We start from the raw sequence: 22,131 nt of genomic DNA on the forward strand, positions 1-22,131 counted from the left end.
AGTGGAAGCTTTCTTTCATAATTGAAGCAGACTGTTTCTAGCTCTGAACTAGTGCCAGTAGCCACCAGCTCGTGCTAATGCGCTGTTACTTATGAACAGTTTTCCATTTATTTAAAAGATTTTAATTTTAAAAAGTTATGAATTGGTGTTTCTAACCATTGTCATCACTTGATGAAAAAAGGTAATCTCTCACCAATATCTGAAGTAAAGTAGGAAAATGGCGTTTGTGTGCTACATGGCATTCTTGGTATATGTTGAAGTTTTAAAGGTGACACAATTTGTGAAGTGAGATACTTTGAAATTGGCACACATGGCTAATTAGTAGGATAAATAATTTTTGTCTTCAGTCACTGAAGTCACATGGATTTTGAGCAATTCATACATTCCACAAACCATTTATTGTTTGGATAGTTCTGTATTTGTTGTTGTTGTTGCAGGGATTATACAGTTTGCACCATAACATGTAATGTATCTGACCATATCGGGTGATTCTTGAGCTGAAATTACTCTAGGGCTTAAAATGTGCCAGAATTAATGTATGCTATAAATATCATAATTCTGTATATCACAGGTAAATTCCCAGATAATATTTAGGTTACCAAGTATTTTTTTAACACTGTGTTAAGTGGTTTATATGCATAAAATATACTATCAGCAGACAAAGTGGAACTTCCATGATCTCTACTGAGGTGATTTTATTTAAGATAGGCTCAGATGTTCAGAATACAGTGTCTTTTAAAGATGCAGATTAAAAAGGAAAATAGCCATATGCTCTCCTAAGCTCTGCTAGTCATTTTTTATTTAATCTTCTTTGGATAATGGAGATTTACTGTGACAAAAAAGGAACTACTCCGCAGCATACGTGTGAAAACGTAGCAAATTTGAAATATGTACTTGAATCATAATAAGAATAGCTAAAAGACAGCCAGACTGGAGCCAAAGTATGCCTTCAGCTGTGTTAGTTATTTGTCTTGTATGACCAAAGCATGCCCATTTCTGTATCTTGCAGTGAACGTTGGCTTGGCTCATATTATTCTAGTCATTTATTTTCCAGTTAAAATAGATTTTGGGATTGAATGCTGTGATGAAAAGTCTGGAAGGGACTTAATGGCACATATGGCAATATGAGGCTTTACAAGAGCCATCCAAGAATACGGCTGGGGTCCCCACTTGCACAGATGATCCTCTTAGTGTGCTGGGGTGGGGGCAGGGCAGAAGAAGCAATGCATGTCATTCAGCCACCCACTTCTGCCTGGCTGAGCCTTTCCTGGATGCATCCAGTCTCCTCCTCCCCTCAGCCAATCGTTTTGTCAGCTCAGAAGTGGAACAACGCTTGGCCTGAGCAGACCAGATCTCCCCTGTGGTCCACTCGTGCTTGTGAATAAGGCAGAAGACCTTCATGGATTTGGCCGCTGTGTTCTTGGTCTACTCGCCCTCTTCTCACTTTACTACTTTAAACCATGTTGTGCATTGCTTATGAACACAGTGTTAGCTGTTAGAAACAGCTTAGTTTTTTCTGTTGGACTTCGGTTCTGTGAAATAGAATTTCTAATTTGATGTTTTTAGAAATTGGTACTGATTCTGCAGTTGTCTTTAACACTGGATGTAAAGAGAGGCCTCCAACTAATTAAGGCTGCAGTCCTATGCACATTTACATAGATTACGTCCCATTGTACTCAATGGGACGTCTGAGTAGAACGTATAGGGTTGTGTCACTGTCTCTATTGCCTTGCATGGGTGGGGGGGAGGAAGCTGCACCCATAAAATGGCTGATATGGGGGAGAGCAAAACAAATGGATGAAAAGGAATGAAAGCACATGAACCAGATATGAAAAATAGAGCTATCATTTTGATTTGGGACTAGTTTATGGGCATATATTGCATTATATGCCTGGTGAACCCAGAACTGAATAAATAACTTAATTATATGGCAGCCATGCAAGTTTTTTCCCCTGCCCAGGTTGTAATTTAATTTAAATGGTAAAATACATGCATTATTCTGATTATAACACAGAATGAATACCTGTTTTCCTGTTAAAGTCAATAGTAGCATTTATAGACAGCAGACAGTGAAATCCCATAGAAAGTAAGTAATAGTGTTCCAGGAAATTATTAATAAAATAGAAACATATGAAGTTTCTAAGGCTTGTCTGTGTTCAGAGTTAAAATCTTACATTTAAAGAGTAAATTTCTCCCCCAAAATGATGAAAACACTGGGGTTCTTCTAGAAAAATTGAATTGAGAACAACCAGTGGTGCGCTTTCATGTCAATCAATAGGCCAAGAGAAAAAGTTGGAACAGATCATGCTCTTAATTCTAAATGTTGAGACTGGGAATGAGTTGCACTGTATGAATCATTACCTGACCACTTCAGGGGATAGCCAAGGCACCACGTCAGTAGGAGTTCCTTCTTTACCCTTAAGCAAAGGGGGCTGATGGGATTTAGCTGTTGTGGAAGGATCAGGCCTTACCGCTCTCTGGGTGAAAGCCTGAGCCTCAGTGACAGTTGGCGTTAGCAGGCAGAGGATCACTGATTCTTTCCTTGACATGACAAATCCCTGATTACACTGGATTTTATTAAGAGAGCTATTTGGCCTAAGAAAAGGGGAGTAAGGTCTTCTCTTCTGATTTAATATGTGAAGTGGGTGCACCAATGGGATGATTAATGTGACTTGGATTATCTCTAAAGCTCATTATGTCATACACACCCCACTTCTCATAACATCTTGAACTGGCATAGGGAGCAAAATGCTTTACAGAAGATACTTTACAAGCAGAACTGGACTATGCCCTTTTCTACTTCTACCTTTATATTTAGTTAAGTTTTTCATGGAACCAGGTGGCCAAATCTTCATCTCTCCTTTCTCTTATGTGATGGACAAAGACCATTTTGAGACATAAAGTTGGGGGTAACAATGAACAAAGGCTCATGCACTGCAACAGAGAGAACAGCTCTAATAGCATCCAATAATGGTCTTCACAAACATGTAGGAAGAAAGCCAGTCCATGAAGCACATGGTCTTCGATGTCTATATACTAATGCCCAGAGCATGGGAAACAAAGAGAACTTGACTTGATCCTAACCAACAGAGATGACTTAGTGGATAAAGTAGCAGTTACAGGAACTCTGGGGGAAAGCGACCATGTTATACTTGAGTTCTTGGTTCTAAAGGAAGCAAAAGCCGAGTGTAGCCAAACATGTACCCTTGATTTTAGGAAAGCTGATTTTAATAAACGCAGAACAATGATCAGTAAGTTCCCATGGCAAGCAACTCTAATGAGAAAAGGAGTCCAAGATTGGTGGGAGTTTTTAAAAAAGGAAATTCTAAAGGCACAATTACAAACAATTCCAACAAGAAAAGAAGGTGGAAGACAACAGAAGAAGCCAATGTGACTTCACAAAAAGCTTAGGGATGACCTGAAAACAAAAAAAGGACACATATAGGAAGTGGAGAGAAGGCCAAGTAACAAAGGAAGAGTACAGGCAGGTAGCACAGAATTGCAGGGATGGCGTCAGGAAGGCTAAAGCTGAGAACGAGCTGAGGTTAGTGAGGGTTGCTAAAAGCAACAAAAAAGCTTTCTTCAGCCACATGCATAGTAAAAGACAGAGGAAAGAAATGGTTGTTCAGCGATTAAATAAGGATGGCAAAATGATAACAGATAACAAAGAAAAGGCAGAAGTGCTCAATTCCTACTTTGGCTCAGTCTTCTCCCAAAAGAGGCTCTATGACCCCCCCCCCCCCTGGCAAAGGCAAAGTACAGGCTGAAGGAGCAGGATTGCAGCTTGAGATTGACAGGCATATGGTCAAGCAACACCTAATTACTTTGAATGAGTTCAGATCTCCAGGGCCAGATGAACTGCACCCTAGAGTAATAAAAGGAACTGGCAGAAGAACTTTCAGAACCACTGTCTATTCTCTTTGAGAAATCATGGAGGACGGGTGAAGTGCCAGATGACTGGAGGAAGGCTAATGTTGTCCCTATCTTCAAAAAGGGTAAAAAGGAAGAACCTGGGAACTGCAGACCACTCAGTCTGACATCAATCCCAGGGAAAATTCTGGAGCAGATTATAAAGCAATCCATCTGTAAGCACCTTGAAAACAATGCAGGGATTACTTGAAGCCAACATGGATTTGTCAAGAACAAGTCCTGCCAGACGAATCTGATCTCATTTTTTGATCAGGTAACCTCGCTTGTGGACTGTGGGAATGCTGTGGACATCATATACCTCGACTTCAGCAAAGCTTTCGACAAAGTGCCCCATGATATCCTGATGAGCAAACTAGCTCAAAGTGGGCTAGATGAAACAACGATCCGGTGGATCCACAGTTGGCTACAGAATCAGACTCAAAGAGTGCTTATCAATGGGATCTTCTGAAACTGGGGAGAGATAACGAGTGGGGTACCGCAGGGCTCAGTCCTGGGCCCAGTGCTCTTCAACATTGTTATTAATGACTTGGAGGAGGAGGTGCAGAGAATGCTGATCAGATTTGCAGATGACACAAAATTGGGCGGGATAGCTAATACTTTGGAAGACAGAAACAAAATTCAAAGTGATCTGGATAGACTGGAGCGCTGGGCAGAAAACAACCGAATGAAATTTAATGGGGATAAACGCCAAGTTCTGCACCTAGGAAAAAGAAACCAAATGCACAGTTACAAGATGGGGGATACTTGGCTCAACAACACTACAAGCGAGAAGGATCTTGGACTTGTTGTTGATCACAAGCTGAATATGAGCCAACAGTGTGATATGGCTGCAAAAAAGACAAATGCTCTTTTGGGTTGCATTAATAGAAGCATAGCTTCCAAATCTCGGGAAGTACTTGTTCCCCTCTGTTCAGCACTGGTTAGGCCTCATCTGGAGTACTGTGTCCAGTTCTGGGCACCACACTTTAAGAAGGATGCAGACAAACTGGAGAGGGTTCAGAGGAGGGCAACAAAGATGATCAGGGGACTGAAAACAAAGCCCTATGAAGAGAGCCTGAAAGAACTGGGCAAGTTTAGCCTTGAGAAGAGAAGACTGAGGGGAGATATGATGGTGCTCTTCAAGTACTTGAAAGGTTGTCACAGAGAAGAAGGCCAGGATCTCTTCTTGATCATCCCAGAGTGCAGGACACGGAATAATGGGCTCAAGTGACAGGAAGCCAGATTCCGGCTGAACATCAGGAGAAACTTGCTGACTTTTAGAGCAATACGACAATGGAACCAATTCCCTAGGGAGGTGGTGGGCTCTCCCACACTGGAGGCATTCAAGATGAGGCTGGACAGCCATCTGTCAGGGATGCTCTGACTTGTATTCCTGCATTGAGCAGGGGGTTGGGCTCAATGGTCTTGTAGGTCCCTTCCAACCCTACTATTCTTTGATTCTTTGACCTTCGTAAAGGCTGGATTCCAAGGGAGTCGCGAACATAAAAGAGTAATTTCTGTCCTGAAGGCTCCTTATTTAAAGTAGGTAGGCTGACATTGGAGCAGGGAAACTGGTATGTAAAATTTCCCTTCTCATATTCTAAATCAATATCTTGTCCCTTCTCCCTTAATACTTAGCCAAGAACTCCCCTCACTCCCCAATTATACTCTTCTGTTCCTCACACTAAGCTGCTGTAGCTATCTGTCAGCATAGTTTTCCCTTGCCTTTTCTACCCTGGTAGATTTTGAAAATGGATACTTTCCCTCCTCAGTTTTCCTGCTCCTGCCCTGAGAAGTTGCCTTTCCCCCCCTCTAAACCCTCCCCAAGTTCACACTTTTGATGTATTCCTGCTGGGCTGTACACACTCTAATCTGCTCCGCATTTACTGCTGCTGGTGGAGTCTTAAGGGTGGATGGATCTATCTAGTATAAGTAAACAATGTGTTTAGGGGGCGGAGAGCTGAATTCTGCCACCATCCTTAATGCTCAAATCAAAAATAATGGTAAAAGGCAAATACCTTTCATGAGGCTACTATCTTTAGATACTACAAGCTTTAGTCAGCCACTTGCATGCCAATTGCTGTTTTACAAATTGGGAGGGATCGATGGAAGGGATAGTTCCAGGTGCGAATAGGCTTGAACTTGAGTATTTCTCTTTGTTCCCTTCTATTGCATTGCTGCAGTGCCAGCAGCTGAAACTACTGTTTGTGAATATTGCAACTAGAAATACTTCCTAGGTAGCTCTGGTTTGATCATTTGTTTTCAGTTAAATGTTGTACAAGTGGGTGATTTTGCCCTTTGGAATATTAGCTGAATATGAGCCAACAGTGTGATGTGGCTGCAAAAAAGGCAAATGCTCTTTTGGGCTGCATTAATAGAAGCATAGCTTCCAAATCCTGGGAAGTACTAGTTCCCCTCTAGTCAGCACTGGTTAGGTCTCATCTGGAGTACTGTGTCCAGTTCTGGGCACCACATTTTAAGAAGGATGCAGACAAACTGGAGAGGGTTCAGAGGAGGGCAACTAAGATGATCAGGTGACTGGAAACAAAGCCCTATGAAGAAAGACTGAAAGAACTGGGCATGTTTAGCCTTGAGAAGAGAAGACTGAGGGGAGATATGATGGCGCTTTTCAAGTACTTGAAAGGTTGTCACAGAGAGGAAGGCCAGGATCTCTTCGCGATCATCCCAGAATGCAGGACACGGAATAGTGGGCTCAAGTGACAGGAAGCCAGATTCCTGCTGAACATGAGGTAAAACTTCCTGACTCTTAGAGCAATATGACAGTGGAACCAGTTACCTAGGGAGGTGGTGGGCTCTCCCACACTGGAGGCATTCAAGATGAGGCTGGAGAGCCATCTATCAGGGATGCTCTGACTTGGATTCCTGCATTGAGCAGGGTGTTGGACTCGATGGCCTTGTAGGCCCCCTCCAACCCTACTGTTCTATGATTCTATGATTCTAGCAGTGGCCCTGTGGCAGGCTATCTCACTCTCCACGTTGTTTTCCAAATTACTGGACTGGCATGGGTTTTCTTTTTCAAAACAAAACCCACGCTGTTTCTGTTCATATCCTTTCCCATCCCCACTCCCCTTTTTCATTTCAAAAAGGCTGCTTGAATGCTGTTACTTCTGATCCAAGACTTTTCAACTTTTCTAGTAGGCATTCCCAGGTTTGTTGAGCATTCTGCCATCCCCTTTCATATTAGACAGCAGTCTTCAGCCTTAGCCTTTTTCACTCTTAAAGGTCAGAACAGGTTGGGTTATTTTTTACACAGAAACAGAGTCTTAGCAGATTTTTGTGCTGCTTGCAAGAGGCTTCCTTTGCTGCATAATTCTAGCAGTTGTTCATCTTCCCTTGAAAGCATCAAAAAGCTTCTCGACGTTTAAAAATAGGTCTGAACATTTAGATTTTTGTTATATCTAGGATTAACTGTATTTCTTCGACACGTCCCCCAAAATTTACATTAATGTCACTGATTATACTGCTACCAGAACTATCTGTTTTTCTAGTAATCCTAGGATCTTCCTAGCAGTAGATGATCAGAAAAGCTTTAACCATAGAGTTTTAATTAGTTCTTTTCTGGCTCAAGATATTCGTGCATATATACTGATAGTGCCACATATATGTGCATTATCATATTGCCCTCTCCCTGCCCCCATGACTTGTAGTTAGTGCAGAAGTGGAGGAAATCGCAAGTAGCCCAGGCCACTATGTGATGCTCCCTTCTGCATTTGTTGTGCAGTATAATACTTTGCTCAGTGATGGGCTGCTGCTTCATATTGTTAAACAGCGACAGCTGTAGAGGTATCACTGGCCAGATGGGCAGTGGCTTTCCCTCGACAGACGCCATCCTAGGTGCAGAATTCGACTGACTAGCTCATCAGGAAGCCCATGGTACATGTGAGGTCCAGGTAGGGCTGCATGTGCTAGTTGTTGTGGGAGATTGCAGCGCAAGGTCTGTGGAGCATATACACACACAAATGGGTGCCTAGTTTGGCTTGGTTCCTTGGGAGCAAAAATGCAGCAATGAACTCCTAAACTGCAGCACAATCCAAATCTGTCTGTCTCCCCCTCACCCCCCTTCACACACACAACACACACACGCACCTCTCCTAGGAATGAGATGGGGTCTGACACAAGAGGACCCAAGAAACTTAACATGGTTTATTAAAATAATTCTGGTCCAACTAACACAATCTCCCTAGTCAATACAAAACAGCAGTTCAAAAGTTAAAACATGATCATTCACCACAATGGACTCCCAACTGAAAGGATTTCAACCTGAAAAAGGTTGCTTGCTGCAGTGGAAATTATCTATGAGATGTTTCAACAAGGTCTTCCTGATCTTGGTTGCTGAGCTTGGTGGTGGACAATCATTTAGTGAAAAGTCTAGTAAAAGATCGTCCTGGTGTTGTATGTACAGATTAGTCCAGAATCTGTTTTTCAGAAGGTGTTTGACTGCACAATAGTTGTGCTAATAGTCTGTGCTAAGTCCTCATCTTCTTCACCTCTAGCCCACGATAGTTTGCCATGTGATAAAAATAGCAGTCTGTACAGCAAAAAATTCAGTGTGTGTTCTTTTAATTTATCCTACAAATTAACAAAGGACTTATTGAATAAACAGGAAAACCACTTACTGATATGATGCATTTAAAATTCATCATGTTAATGAATGAGAATAACCATTCTCAGGCATCCACAGCAGGAAAATAAAGTCTACGTCTTGTCTGTACTTTAGAACATAAAATTATCACCATTCACACACAGACCAAGGATGCTTCCAGACAATACTTTTATAATGTAATCTCAATGCTTCATTCATGGAATTTTACCGACGTCTTCAATTTGTAGCCCTTTGCTGCTGCTGTGTGTTTCTTGCCAGAAAAAAATCAATTGAGGAAGAAAAAATGTAAGAGTTGCACAATGCCTTGATTGCCCTCCATCCCCAAGACTTTGCATGCTGTTATGGAAAACTGTAACTTATATCATGGAAGCCTAAGTTGAAGAATTCCACCCAGCCATCATGTTCACAGCCTCAGAAGTCACTAGCTCTCAGGTAACTTCCTTTATGGTCATTGCAAGAATAAAATGAGATTATTACACATGTGCCACCTATGGTTTCTTGGACAATGAACAAGTTACAAGATCTGGAACATCCCAGGTTGCAACTTCCTGCAAAAGAATCATTTCCTGGAGATTAAACACCCCCCCACCCCCCCACACACAAATGAAGAGTTTTCAACAAAAAGGAGTTGTAGTTCTTATTGTTAGAGAGAGATAAGAGATTTTATTTTTTTATTGTTTTTAGATTCAAATTTGAGTGAAATGTTAGCATTGACAGAATTAATGTGTATTTAATCAAGTTATGATGGCATCTTCATAGGATTTTAGTTTCAATGACAATATCTTTTCTAATTCGGATAAACTTGTAGGGACCCACTAGATCTGTCTTCTGTGTGGCTTGTTTGGTTTTTTTTTCAAAATTGTATTTCATTGTTTCCCCTGAAGAGATAAAGATGCAAGTTCAGAGCAGTTTTTTTAAAACTCTGTCTGAGAACATAACCGGATATTAGGAGCTTGCAGTTACATTCGTTTTAGTAGTTTGATATTTATCAGTGGTGTTTTTCACCTGTGATAATTTGAGAAGTAATATCTGGTTAATCATCAGACAGTAATGCATTCTTCTTTTTAAAGAGCCACAGCAGCCTTGTAGTTTAGAACTTCACTGGTCATCTTGTAGTTACACCCCAGTATCTTCATTTGTGACATAACGACCATGTTCCTGCAGCAGGGAATAGAACTATGTGCAGTTTTTGCAGCGCTGCGGTACTGTAAAAGCTGTATTGGTGGGTTGTGGACTCTTCTAACCACTGAACCAGTATTACAAGTTGAGAGAAAGTGGGAATTGTGTGTATAGCTTTTATAGCACCATTCTGTTAAACTAGTACATGTTTTTATATAGCCTTCCTCAACCTGGCACCCTCCAGATGTTTTGGATGCTAACTCCTATCAGCCCCAGCCAGCATGGCCGGTGGTCAGGAATGCTGGAAGTTGTAGTCCAAAATATCTGGAGGGCACCAGACTGGGGAAGGTTGGTTCATGTTGTGTCAGAACAGATTCCTGGGATGGGAAAGATAGTAGCAGCAGAGGATATGGAGTTAAGAGGTAGGAGGGGAAATAGTGCAACAAGCAGGAAAGGAGAGCGGGCAGTCACTCCTGAGTAATGAGTTAAAGCGCTAATTAACTCGAGTAAAAATTCTAAAACTTTTTAAAATTTTCCTTTGAAGGCAGGCGAAAAACAAACAATGATTTTACAGAAATTCTATAGCTCTTCTAGAGGAGAACATTGACTTAAGACAGCCGGTTGCCTTGGTGCATTGTATTGTAATGCATTATAAGCTGCACTTCATTGGGGGCACTTGGAGCGTAGACTGCGATTTAAATTTAACTGAGAACAGGTGTACAGTCAGTGCTGAAAACAAGCACTAGAATGAAGTATTGTGGGCAGCAAGTTGCTTTTGCAGATTATCTGGGGGCTAAAAAGCTTATCACTGTTCTGGATCATATGGGGGGTGTTTTCAGGGAGGATGTTATCTGTTCTAAAGCATTTGGTTTTGTAATCTTGATGAAATATATCTTGCCTTCTCTTCGGCCTCTAGCACATGTATTTTTCAGAGGGCTGGTTAGCTTACATTAATCACTGTTGGCTTGGGTTGAAACTACGTATTTGGGCCAAGGAAAGGGCTACTAACTTATGCATGTATGAGTTTATGTGAAACGTTTCAAGGATTCCTTATCTTTCTGATTGAAATTGGGCAAAACACTGAGAAAGTACTGCTTTCAGATTACATTATGGTCACACTTTGAAGTAGCAAAGGCTACAAATAATCATTTCATCCACATGATTAACATATTTAAGGCTCAGTTGTATGATGTACTGAATACATTTAGTAATGCTTTTTTTTGTTGTTTTTTTAAAGGAAATGTGCATGTACAACTACTGTACCATTAGTGGTGCATGCAACAGCCTTTCCTCTCGTAAGGGAACTGCATATATTTTTTGCCACAAGAGTAAACTAACTTGAGGTTTCCTGTAAGCAGATCTGTGCAGCAAAGGATATGTAAGTTCTTTGGAGTGGCTGGGTATTGTGTCTTTTATCAGATACATTACACACTTGGATAGAAGAGCAGGTGTTGCTTAAAGTTGGCATTAAAAACAGTTTTAAAAATAAGCACCCAACACCTGCATTTCATAGAAACAATGCAAACAAGGTAGGATATTTGACATGGTTATCTGATTACATTACTGTAAAACAGGTAATAATTTGTTGAAAATTTTAGTTTTAGAAAGGTGATAAATAAAGGTGAGGGAAGACATAATCCTAATTATGTTTTATCTGTTGTAATTAGGAAAAAGGATCTTTCCTTATGTATTTACAGTAACATAGAGCAAATATGTTCATATTTTAGTATGAATTATTACTAATATGGAAGTTATGTTACACTCTATAGTGGAGTGAGATATGCTAAATATTTGTAATGTATTCCAGGTTCAGTGCATAAATACAAAGGGTATGAGTGCCTTCTCCATGCCTTATCTCCACTAACAGCATACATCCTTCGGAATCAAGAGATTATATTTTACAGTGATGCAACTATGTGCCAATAGGTGCATTGCACCAAAAGAGAGAGTTTTAGCTGTAACTTTGAAAGGAGGGAGGTTAGGAGAGCCAGTGTGGTGTAGTGGCAAGAGTTTTGGACTAGGAGCTGGGAGATCTGGGTTCTAGTCCCCACTCGGCCATGGAAACTCACTGGGTGACTTTGGGCCAGTCACAGACTCTCAGCCCAACCCACCTCACAGGGTTGTTGTTGTTAGGATAAAATGGAGAGGAGGAGGATAATGTAAGCCACCTTAGTTCCTTGCAAGAGATAAAAAGGCGGGGTATAAATGCAATAAATAAATAAATAAACAAACAAACAAGATTATCTATGTCATGTGGGACAATTGATGTTGAATTTATTCTCCTACAAGTTAGCTAACTGACTTCTGAGCTATTTCCATGCCACAGTTTCTTCCACCTCATTGTGATTTTAGGGAAACCCTAATCAGCATTAGCCTAGCTCATACAAGGGGCTGACAACCTGGTTAACCATGATGGGGTGGGGATTTATTCCAGACAGGGTCAAGCCTGTGGTATGGAAACATCCATGCCTGAGGATGGCTTCCCATTTCATTTATCGGGGAGCTAGTAGTATTTCTGCACCAGCCCATAGTGGGAGCTAAGCTGTAGTTGCATAAATTAATAGCTGTGTTGGTCATTTAAATAAAGGTGTTTGTGTATTGAGATGGCATAAGCTGTCATTCATATCTGAAATTCTTTTCCAAAAATGAATATGATACTGGCAATATTTGGGAATGGGGACCTCGTCCTTGTAGTTTGCCCAGTCGCTTCATTGTTGAAAGTTAGAAAACACTGAAGCCGCATCGCCATGGAACAGTCTGTTTCTGTGCTACTCTCATTTACTCAGATTAAGACCTCTGGTAAAACAGGTAGAAGAGAATGGGTTACTTAGAGTAGACCCATGGAAATGAATGAGGCTTAAGTTAGGCTAACATTGGATACAACCCAATATGTCTACCCAGTAAGTATGTTTGGTCCAGAATGTGGTAGTATGGCTTTTGTCTGGCCTCACACATAGGGAGACTGCACACTGATTTTGAGAGCACCTCCAAAGCTTGGTATTACATTGAAGACAAGACCCTTCCCCCCAGTTCTGTTAACGACTAGTTTTTGCTGGCTATTCAGGTCAACATTTGTGGGATCCTGGTTGCAACACAGAGTGCCTTGCCCCATTGTACCTTTTTTCGTTTTTTCTTTTTAAGGATGTTTTTAAATGTGTGGGTTGCAGTTTAACTGCTTTTTGAACTGAGAATATTTTGGGTGAATGATAGTGTTGTGATAGTTATGCATATAGTTACCCCTACTGATGATAATCTGGCAACTCTTCATGCTGACACTGTAGTTGTTGATAGTGGAGAATTTCAGCTTCCCCTGCTTGAAATAATTTAAATTAAACTAAATGTGTATTGACAATGAAAGGATCCAGACAGGCTCAACTGTAATCTCCCCATGGCTAGATCATATCATTGACCTGCAGTTTGTCTGTTTTGTAATTGCAATGTGTTGGCTTTGTTCAGAAATTGTGCTTTGCCCTTGCATAACTCTCTCAGAGGAAATGTTCTAAAAACTGGAACAGTTGGTTTAGATATAGTACAGCTGTTTGTTAAGTGTTCCACAATCCATTTCTTCACCGAGAAGGCAGTTTTGTTTGGTTGTATATCGAAAAGCAAATAAGGTGTGCTTATCCAAAAGCAAAACTTGGTTTTTAGACGCAAGATGTGAGCAAGCTTTTAAGTTCATCAGAACATGGTCATCTTTATATTTACAGAACTGGTATTAATTTTAGCTGATGTTCTAGTTACAGAGTCAGTAAAAGCTACATTGGGCAGTGTAATCCAGTGGTTAGGGGCTGTATTGATTCCCCCACGGCAAAGAACAATCACTGAGGGTAGCAAGTTATTTTCTGAAGATAAGCTCTCCATGCTCACTTCTTGAATGATTGAGTTGGCCCTAATAAAGACTGTTGCTTTTGGATTTGTTTTCCCTAACAAACAACATGGCTGCCTGCATCTTTGCCTTTAGCTATAACATTTTATAGCCCGATAATGACACGCCATACACTAATCCTAAAGCAGTTTATTGCTCCTGTCAACTCCACTACCTTTACTTGCCTCTTTTTTCCTCATTCTCTACCCTTTTCTCTTCTGGTAATGGAGGCTACTTGTTTCTTTTGGACTGTATTGGAGATCTTTTCTCATCAGTCCCTTCCTTGGACCTCACTAAAGTCCAACAAGAAATTTGTAGCTTTGCAGTATAGAAATCTTCTGCATTGCTTTGTCAAAGGAATGTTGCCATTCTGAGAATAAGACATTTTGTTGCAAAATGTTGCAATGCTGAGAATAAGAATAAGACATTTTTTTCCCTTAATATTAATCAGGTTCAAATGACAAACTGCGGCTTGTTGTGGGTTATTGTTTAACTCTTGCATAACCCATGCTTGCTGGGTTCACACAATACAACAACCCCTGACTAGGGGTTGCATATTCAAAATGGCAGCTGCACGCACCCACAGTCTCACCGAGGATTACGTAAATAACCTATGGTGGGCTGTTGTGTCATGTGAACAGCCCCATTCTGTTGTTCCAGAAACTCAAATATTTCTCCCCCTTTTAAAAAGTAGAGTTTTGACAGACTCCCATCCTTCAGTTCAACCCCTATTAGGTGAAAGCGAACTAGCTTGTTAGTAAAGAAACTGTAGTAAGTCGCTCATCTTGTGTTCTTTGTGTTTTAAGACCAAATTGGGAAAATCAATTGTATCTCGAATAGTATGGGAATTTCCACCTGCTCAGTGACAGTCTCTACTTTTACAACTATATGTTCTTTCTCAGAAGAAAAACAAAAACAAAAGTTCTGGATCAGGGTTGCAGTGCTGAAGCACTTTAATTCTGTGTTTTGTTTATGAGAAACATAAGCAGCATGTTGTGACTGAAATTTACCAAATAATGGGTGAGAGGCCAGTTTAAGCAGTGGTAAAAGTGGGCAGTAAAGAACAGGCAAAGCGTTCTGGAAAATATTATGGCATTTCAGCAAAATATTTCATCCACATTAATTTGTTGTGTTAGAGTTCAGGTATGGGAATTCCAGTAAAACACGTGAGCCTCTACAATGGCTAGTTTTGGCATTCTTGTTGTATTTCCTTTCATTTTGTGTCTCATTGCCTTGGTTCTAATTTTCACATCCTCATAAAAATGGCAGTCTCCCCCCCCCTTAAAATGATGCTAAAGTTAAGCATCTGCACCCATTCATTTGGTCCAATAAATTTGATGTGATGTAATGATAAACCTTGAGACAAAATAATGAAGTAGCTAAGTTTTCAGAATGTATAATGGCTAGGGTGCACTTTTGCTAAAAGAAAAAAACTTAAAAGTAGCATCAGAATGAACATGGTATCCATGTGCTTTGGTTCTGTGGTGCCAGCTAAGTATTTGAGGTGGGCTTAGCGGTGAGGAGAGCTCCAATAAATGAAGTACAAGAAATGTGACAGTGGTTCAGAAGATGGACAGTGCAAAACATCTGTCCTGACCACTTGTTGGAAGGTTTGTTCTTCAATGAGGAACAAGATCTTGCACAAAGAAACCTGAAGGTGGAATCCTGAAGAGTAACAACGGGTTGCGAGATCATGGGATCCATGGACTATGCCACATTCTCACAGATAGTAGCAGATCATGCTGGTCTGGACACATTCTAGGACACAATGTGGTTTAATGCTGAATCAAAAACGAAATGGGTTTGCTATACTTGGCCAATATGTCCTTACTGCTTAAAGTTTGTTTTATATTTTCTGGCTTAGTGTTGAAAGAGTAGTAGGGGAACATGTTCAGTTTTTCAATGAATGTATTTGTTTTATGACAGAGGGACTCCATGAAAGATGACAGAAGAAGTTATTGTTATAGCAAAGTGGGATTACACTGCACAACAGGACCAAGAACTTGACATAAAGAAGAACGAACGCCTCTGGCTGCTGGATGATTCCAAAACATGGTGGAGGGTAAGAAATGCAGCCAACAAAACAGGATACGTGCCATCGAATTATGTTGAGAGAAAGAACAGCTTGAAGAAGGGGTCCTTGGTTAAAAATTTGAAAGACACATTGGGTAAGTCCTTATTTGGAATCTTTTGTCAAGAAACAAAGTATGTTAAAATGCCTGTGGGGTGGGCATCATGTCACTGTTTCATATGAAAAGGAGTGTGGGATTGTTTCTGTTAAATCAGTAAACATAATTTAAGTACAAGAGGATTTGAATTTTTAAGGAGCTATTTCCCCCCCCTCAGAGAAAATACAAATAGAACTGTCTCTTTTCTTCTGTCCTTATCCTCTGTGTCGGTCTTTCATAAGAATGTGTATAGCACACTCCCCATTTTTCCTACAAAATTGTTAAACTTGCAAATATGTTCTTACACATATTGGTAGTGGCAACACTTTGGATTGTGTTCAGGGTGGGAAAGCTTGTATTTAGTCTTGCACTTGTAAATTTATTGTGAAGTTTAAAAACACTGTTCTGTCTTCTGGTTTATTTCCTAATTCGTTAATTTCCATGGGGGCCTTACCTGGCCCAAGACTATTGGCTAATGTTTCCCTGTTTTTATTTTTGTTTTTCCTTTGCCTTATAACTGTTATATCTAGGTGTATTTGCTAGAATCATCTGAAACTGTATGTTCCAAAGGTACTTTTGTTTGGACTGTTCACTCCTAGTTCTTACTTATGACATGCTGAATTTTTCCTAGTATGTAATATGGTGGTGGAGATAATTTGGTTCTGAAATATCTCCCATTTATCCTCTACCTCATACACTAGGAACTTCTTTCCTTATTAACACTTCCTATGCTAGGGAGTTTGTTTTATTTTGACTGTAAGTGGTATCTGCTCAGTTGATGTGATTATAAAGAAGTTGAGCAGTTCTTGTAGCTTGGATATTTTAAATGTTATGCTTTATACTTTGAGGAGGGAAATTGTGGCTTCAGTGATGGCTCTTTCCTCTTTCTCATTGTCTTTTATATTTCTATACCGTTGTTTGTCCCACCCTCTCTCCATGTTTCTATGTTTATTCCCGCAGTGTTGTTGTTGCATAATACCATTGCTGCCTACTGGGGGTCTGCTTTTTGTCTTTAGATGAGTGAGTGGATATGCAACTCTGTGTGTCTGAGAGAGGCAGAGAATGTATGTAGTGCTTGCTTGTATGCAGGGGTACATTTTATGTGATTTTCTGGGAGTGTGCATGCACCAGAATCCATAAGTGAGAGCAAGTATATGGGGCAGAATCCAATGGGATGCTTACTCTGCTGATTCCCTTATGCCCCGTCAATTCCCGTCTGCAAGCGGGAGCTCCACCAGCCTGTTGCTGTCGAGAAACAAGCGCTTCTGCTCATTTCAGGGCTTCCTCTGGGAAGCACTAAATTGCTGTTGCAAAAGCATTGGGTCTCGCTTGGGCAACGGAATTGGTGGGACCCACCGCTTGGGCAACGGAGTCAGCAGGGTGCAAGAGAATCGGCAGAGGTGTAAGCTCCCAGTTGGATTCTGCCCACGCATATTTATTTATGATGAGACTTGTTGACCAGTTTAAAATTGGCAATTTGGTCCATGTTTTTCAACTAGCTCATTATTGTAACTCAGTCCATATTGCACATATAATTCTAAACTGGTATATCCTGCTCTGATAGTAGGGAAAACCTTGAGGATTATCAAGACGGAATTTAAATGTTACAAGAAACACACGGCTGCCACCCAAACATTCTTCTAGTACAATAGGCAGTATCCAATTCTGCCTCTGCACTACTGCAAGCACAACAGGAGCTAGTGTTTTCTAAAGAGCTCCCGGAAATGAGCAGAAACACTTGTTTCTGGAATGGGACAAGTCAGCAGAGCTCCATTCTGCGAGCTCTGCTGACCTTTTGCTGTTGTAGAAATGGGCGTTTCTGCTAGTTTCTGATTGCTTTGGGGAACTGCTAGGTTCCCATTGTGCCAGCAGTAGGTCCTGCTAGCATGGGGCAGTGTTGGATACTGCTATAGTATGTGGTTTCATCTTGCTGTTTTTCTCCCACTTCTATTTCACATAATTGGTTGTCACTGGAGACTGAGAAAACTGACAGGGTAATGAAGTCTGGACATTGGATAAATTCTTCTTTCCAGACTCTATAGAGCAGAAACTGAAGAAGGGGCTCCACGTTTTTTGAAACACTTACTTCTGCCCTAAAATTCACTGATAAAGAAATCTGTGAGGGAAAAGACATGTATCCATTTCTCATGCCACACAGCAGAAGATTTATGCCAACTTAGGTATCATTCTTTCCCTCTTCCTTCTGCCAGTAATTTCAATGAACTGATTTAATTTTGTTGGATAACAGTGGATAATATCCACATCATCCAGCCCTGATAGCCTATCAGCCCTGGTATGTTTTAAATGAATTATCAACCATGGTTTCATTAATTTTAGATGCCTCTCTATATGAGCTGATAGCTCTATTATTAACACACACAGAAACAACCCAAACTTTAATCTTTTGTTAAAATCTGTAACATTTGTGTCACTTAGGGCTAAACTGTATGTTATATGGGAGATCAATAATTAGGACCTATTGATTTTTTTTTTAAAGAAGACAAAATAGTAGCAGCTGCTTGGGCCACTGAATTGGACTGGCACAGTGGTACAGGGGAAGAGTACTAAGCCTACCCCTATGTCTTTATCTCAATTAAAATTCCCCTTTGAAAATCTAAAAATACTGTACATTCAGAAGATAGTTTTTGGTATTTTGGAGAGAGAATTCCATAGTTTATACGTCAGTCATTGAAATTCCTGTCTTATGTACACTTGCAATTTAGGTCAAAGGGCTTTATAGGTCAAATCCAGCATCATGAATTGTGCCTGGAAGGCTAGAGGAAGCGAATGTAGACTTTAGAGTGCTAATATTATATGTTTATAGCCATGTACTCGGTTCGAAGGCCACCAGTTAGAAGGGCTAGTTTGAAGGTCACTAACTACAGCCTTCAAACAGTCAATGACAGCCTTGCTCAGAGTGCATTTCTAGCCTTGGGGTCATGAAGGCATGAAAGAGGATGGTTTGGTGTGAATTGAAAGAAAAGGTCACAGGCTTTTCTGTAGATAGTGTTGGTGACAGTGCTCCTGACTCCTTTAGCAACCTGAAATCACAGTGGGTTTTGCCAAATGACATGACTATAAAATACACAAGAATTAACAATACCTGATATACATAGTGAATAGATTCTTTATGTTGTTCAGAATTTGCTTCTGATTGTTGCTGTGACGTCTTTATAACAGGCATGCCTGCTTTTTCACAGCTCTAATCGTTGCACTAATGGAGCATATGGTAATTATTTCAAATCCAGATATTGCCGAAGTTAGTAGCACAGACGTTCACACTGCTTGTTTTATGCTTTCCCATTTCTTTGAAGCTAAGTATGTTGCATGTCTGTGCACTGTTGCTTGCTTTTTTTCTTTTTCACTTAACTTCCTGTTTATTTTGAACGTTTGCTAGAAACTGTCAGCGATTTCCTTTTTTGAAGCAACATGGTTTGTTAGTAGTCAGGATGCTTTAGATGCCACCCCTCCCCATTTTGCCACCAAAGGAAATGAAGTATTTGTTTAAATGTTGGCTTTACTGTTTGGGGGCCTTCACTCTGTTACTTCATTGAAACCGTCTGTTACTTCACTGAAAACCTTTGCTGAAACCCTTGAAAGGTTTTCTATCTTGCCATACCTTCTCCCCACCCTGGCCTCCTTTTAGGCTTGCTTGCATGGCCTTCATGTCTGGATTTTACATGATTGTTAGATTGGACTCCAGTCTCACTTGGGAGAGAGTTGGTTTGCATAACGAGGATTCTTGTGGCTGTAATCCCAAGTCTTAGGATCCTCAGTTGTGATACACAGACACAATTGAACTTCTTGAGTTCAAAACCATGCATTTCATGGATTGTGGGATTGTTTCCAATCAATGTGTCCAGGAAAAATATTCTTAACATGTATCTGCTATCAGGCGTTGATTTCCTCTATTGAAATCGAGATCTGCTTCACACCTGCAAGTTGTCACTGGATACTGATATTGAATAGTGCACATGCCTGCATGGATGTATGTTACTCAGTAAGTGCAACATCGAGTCATTATTTGCAGATATGACCTTTATTTCTAAAATGTATATGCCTTTCCATGGCCAGCCAGCATTCACAGGGTGGCAGAAACAGCCTAGGATTGCCTAACCTCTGGTGTGAGCTCAAACACAATAATTTTCAATGAAAACTGTTCACACATCAGCTATGAATCATAGAAACATAAGCTGTCAGTTGATTAATACGCATGTGTGCCTTTAAGTACGCCACAGAAAAGTACCTAACAAGATTGCGCAGTTCTATACCAAGTAATCTTCGAAGTGAAATGATACTGTAACAAAGACTTCGTATGCAAGCGTAGCAAATGTTCTTCACTTGTTTCTTCACCCCTACATATAATATATAATAATAAAAAATAACTATAGTGGTACTATGCAGGTGCAGCTGCACAGATCAGCCTCAGCCTCTTCCCTGCTTCAGTGAGGATTACAACTCCTTTTAGTATGCTCTTTAATATTAAGCGAACACAAGTCTTATATATGTTAATGTAATCAAGGTTTTGATCAAAAAAATTCACTATACAAATACATGTTTTGGTTTTCAATACAACTTGCTATAGCCTTAAGAATTGTAATAAAAGAGGCCTGCCTGATCTCATCTGATTTTGGAAGCTAAGCAGGGTCAGCCCTGGTTAGTACTTGGATGGGAGACCGCATGGGAATCAGGCTTCCTGCATTGAGCAGGGGGTTGGACTCGATGGTCTTGTAGGCCCCTTCCAACCCTATGTTTCCATGAGATCTCTGAATGGCTACACTATGATGGTGCTTCCATCCTGCCTCTTGTGAGGACAGTCAACCTGGAGAGCAGCAGCAGATTATGTAGGCCAGGTCCTATCTCCTGCCTCTTGTCAGCCCACCTCCCACAACTTCTCTTCCTCAGCTTCTGATTCAGAGGGAGGAGGAGTTCCTACATCCTCAGCTGCAACTTCCAGAGGCACAGTCAAGCAGGCAAAACCTGTTTTATCTCCCACTGTGCCTTTGCCTGCTAAACTACTAGAGGAAAGAGTAAATTGTAAGCTTCCATGGAAGTGGCCCTGGCATCATCCTGCTCCCTTGAGGGTTTGGTCTGTCTAGCCTAGAGAAATAAGTACTGCTCTTTTGAAGAAGCAGAAAGAGCTTTGCCCTTGTGTGGCTGATAGCTTTTTAACAGTTGATGTGGAGGGGTGGCAAGCCCATTCATGTCCATGACATGGATGGAGGGGGACTGTCATCCTTTGCCCGCTCTGATCTTGATATCAACCAGTTCTCCCTATGTCTGATGTTTGCAGTGGGAGGTGAAAGCTCCCATTGGTGCCAGTGGGAGCTTTCCTCCTATTGCAAATAGCAGCAGGCATGCGAGCAGGTGAAGAATTCTGATTGGGACTGCGGGGGGGGGGGGAGGGTTAAAGCCTCTCCCATGCAGGCGTTGGTTAAAGAGCATCAGCGACAAAAGGCCAAACCTTGTGATAAATGTCACATCAAGATTGGCTCTGAGTTACATGGACCAGTGATCTGTTAAGTCCAGGGGTTATCTGATTTCATTTTATTATCTTCTGACTTCTTCAATCCCTTGTTTGATTTGCCACAAATCTAGTATGTTGCTTCTATTAAATACATCTTTTAAAAAATGTTTAATTTCCCTCACTGACATGTTTGTTTAGAAGAATTCTACCTCAGTGGCCATCCATCATGCTGATAATTGGGTTATTTCCTCATTCTGTCCTGTCAGTCTTTTTTTTTTTTTTGTCTCATTTTATTTTGTCATTCCTATTCTTGCATATATGTTTTGCTTCTGATCTTTATTGTCTGTACCAATTATGTCCTTATGCTTTCTGTATATTTAAAGCTTCCGTTCATGACAGCTACTTAGAAAAATATGTCACTCTGTACGCCCCTACCAACACTGCTGCTGTTTTGCTGCCATTTTTCAGCACCTGAATTGTTTGCTATTCTGGGAATGGTTAGAACCTATTTTGATCTGGTCAACATTGATCTGCAAGCTGATATCCATAGGCAGGTGACCTTTGCTAACCAAAAAATGTAGGTAGCCTTCGAAGGTGAGGTCAATGGCTACTGGGGATAGGGGATTCTCTGTGATAGCACCGAGAATGTGGGTGCTGTTTCCCCAGTGTATTCATCAGTTGCCTTCATTTGTTATCCTTTAGGTATTACTGAAAAACTTTTTTTATTTGCCCAGCTCTTTGGCAGCATCTGATTGGTGATGGTTTCTGTGTTTTCTTTATTTAGTGTTTTGGTTGCTAGTCTTGCTTGTAATATTTTATTGACCCTGTTTTGATGTAGTGGGTCATTACTGTTGGTTGTGGGCTGTCTTGGAATCCTCTGTCTGGTGGAAGGATGGGATATAAATCTTTGAGATAAATTCTATGCATATTTACTCAGAACTAAGTCCTGCTAAGTTCAGTGAGACAAAGCTCCTTGTAT

The 22,131-nt window shown here is 40.7% G+C and overlaps 1 protein-coding gene across 4 annotated transcripts in view; it reads left to right on the forward strand.

Moving 5' to 3' along the window:
- NCK2 (NCK adaptor protein 2) overlaps nt 1–22,131 on the forward strand; it is a 77,898-nt gene that overhangs the window by 37,326 nt on the left and 18,441 nt on the right. For 2 of the 4 annotated variants that reach the window (XM_084844490.1, XM_084844493.1), the window contains exon 2: nt 15,444–15,685. In XM_084844490.1, coding sequence (XP_084700616.1) covers nt 15,460–15,685 — 226 coding nt within the window. In that variant the 5' untranslated portion in view covers nt 15,444–15,459. Of the gene's footprint in view, nt 1–10,960; nt 11,031–11,091; nt 11,182–15,443; nt 15,686–22,131 lie in introns of those variants that run through there. The other 2 variants (XM_084844492.1, XM_084844491.1) reach the window with 2 other exon arrangements.

Source organism: Heloderma suspectum, chromosome 3, assembly GCF_057233095.1.
Source record: "Heloderma suspectum isolate Gila_16-S chromosome 3, 16-S_ref, whole genome shotgun sequence".
Taxonomy (NCBI): domain Eukaryota; kingdom Metazoa; phylum Chordata; class Lepidosauria; order Squamata; family Helodermatidae; genus Heloderma; species Heloderma suspectum.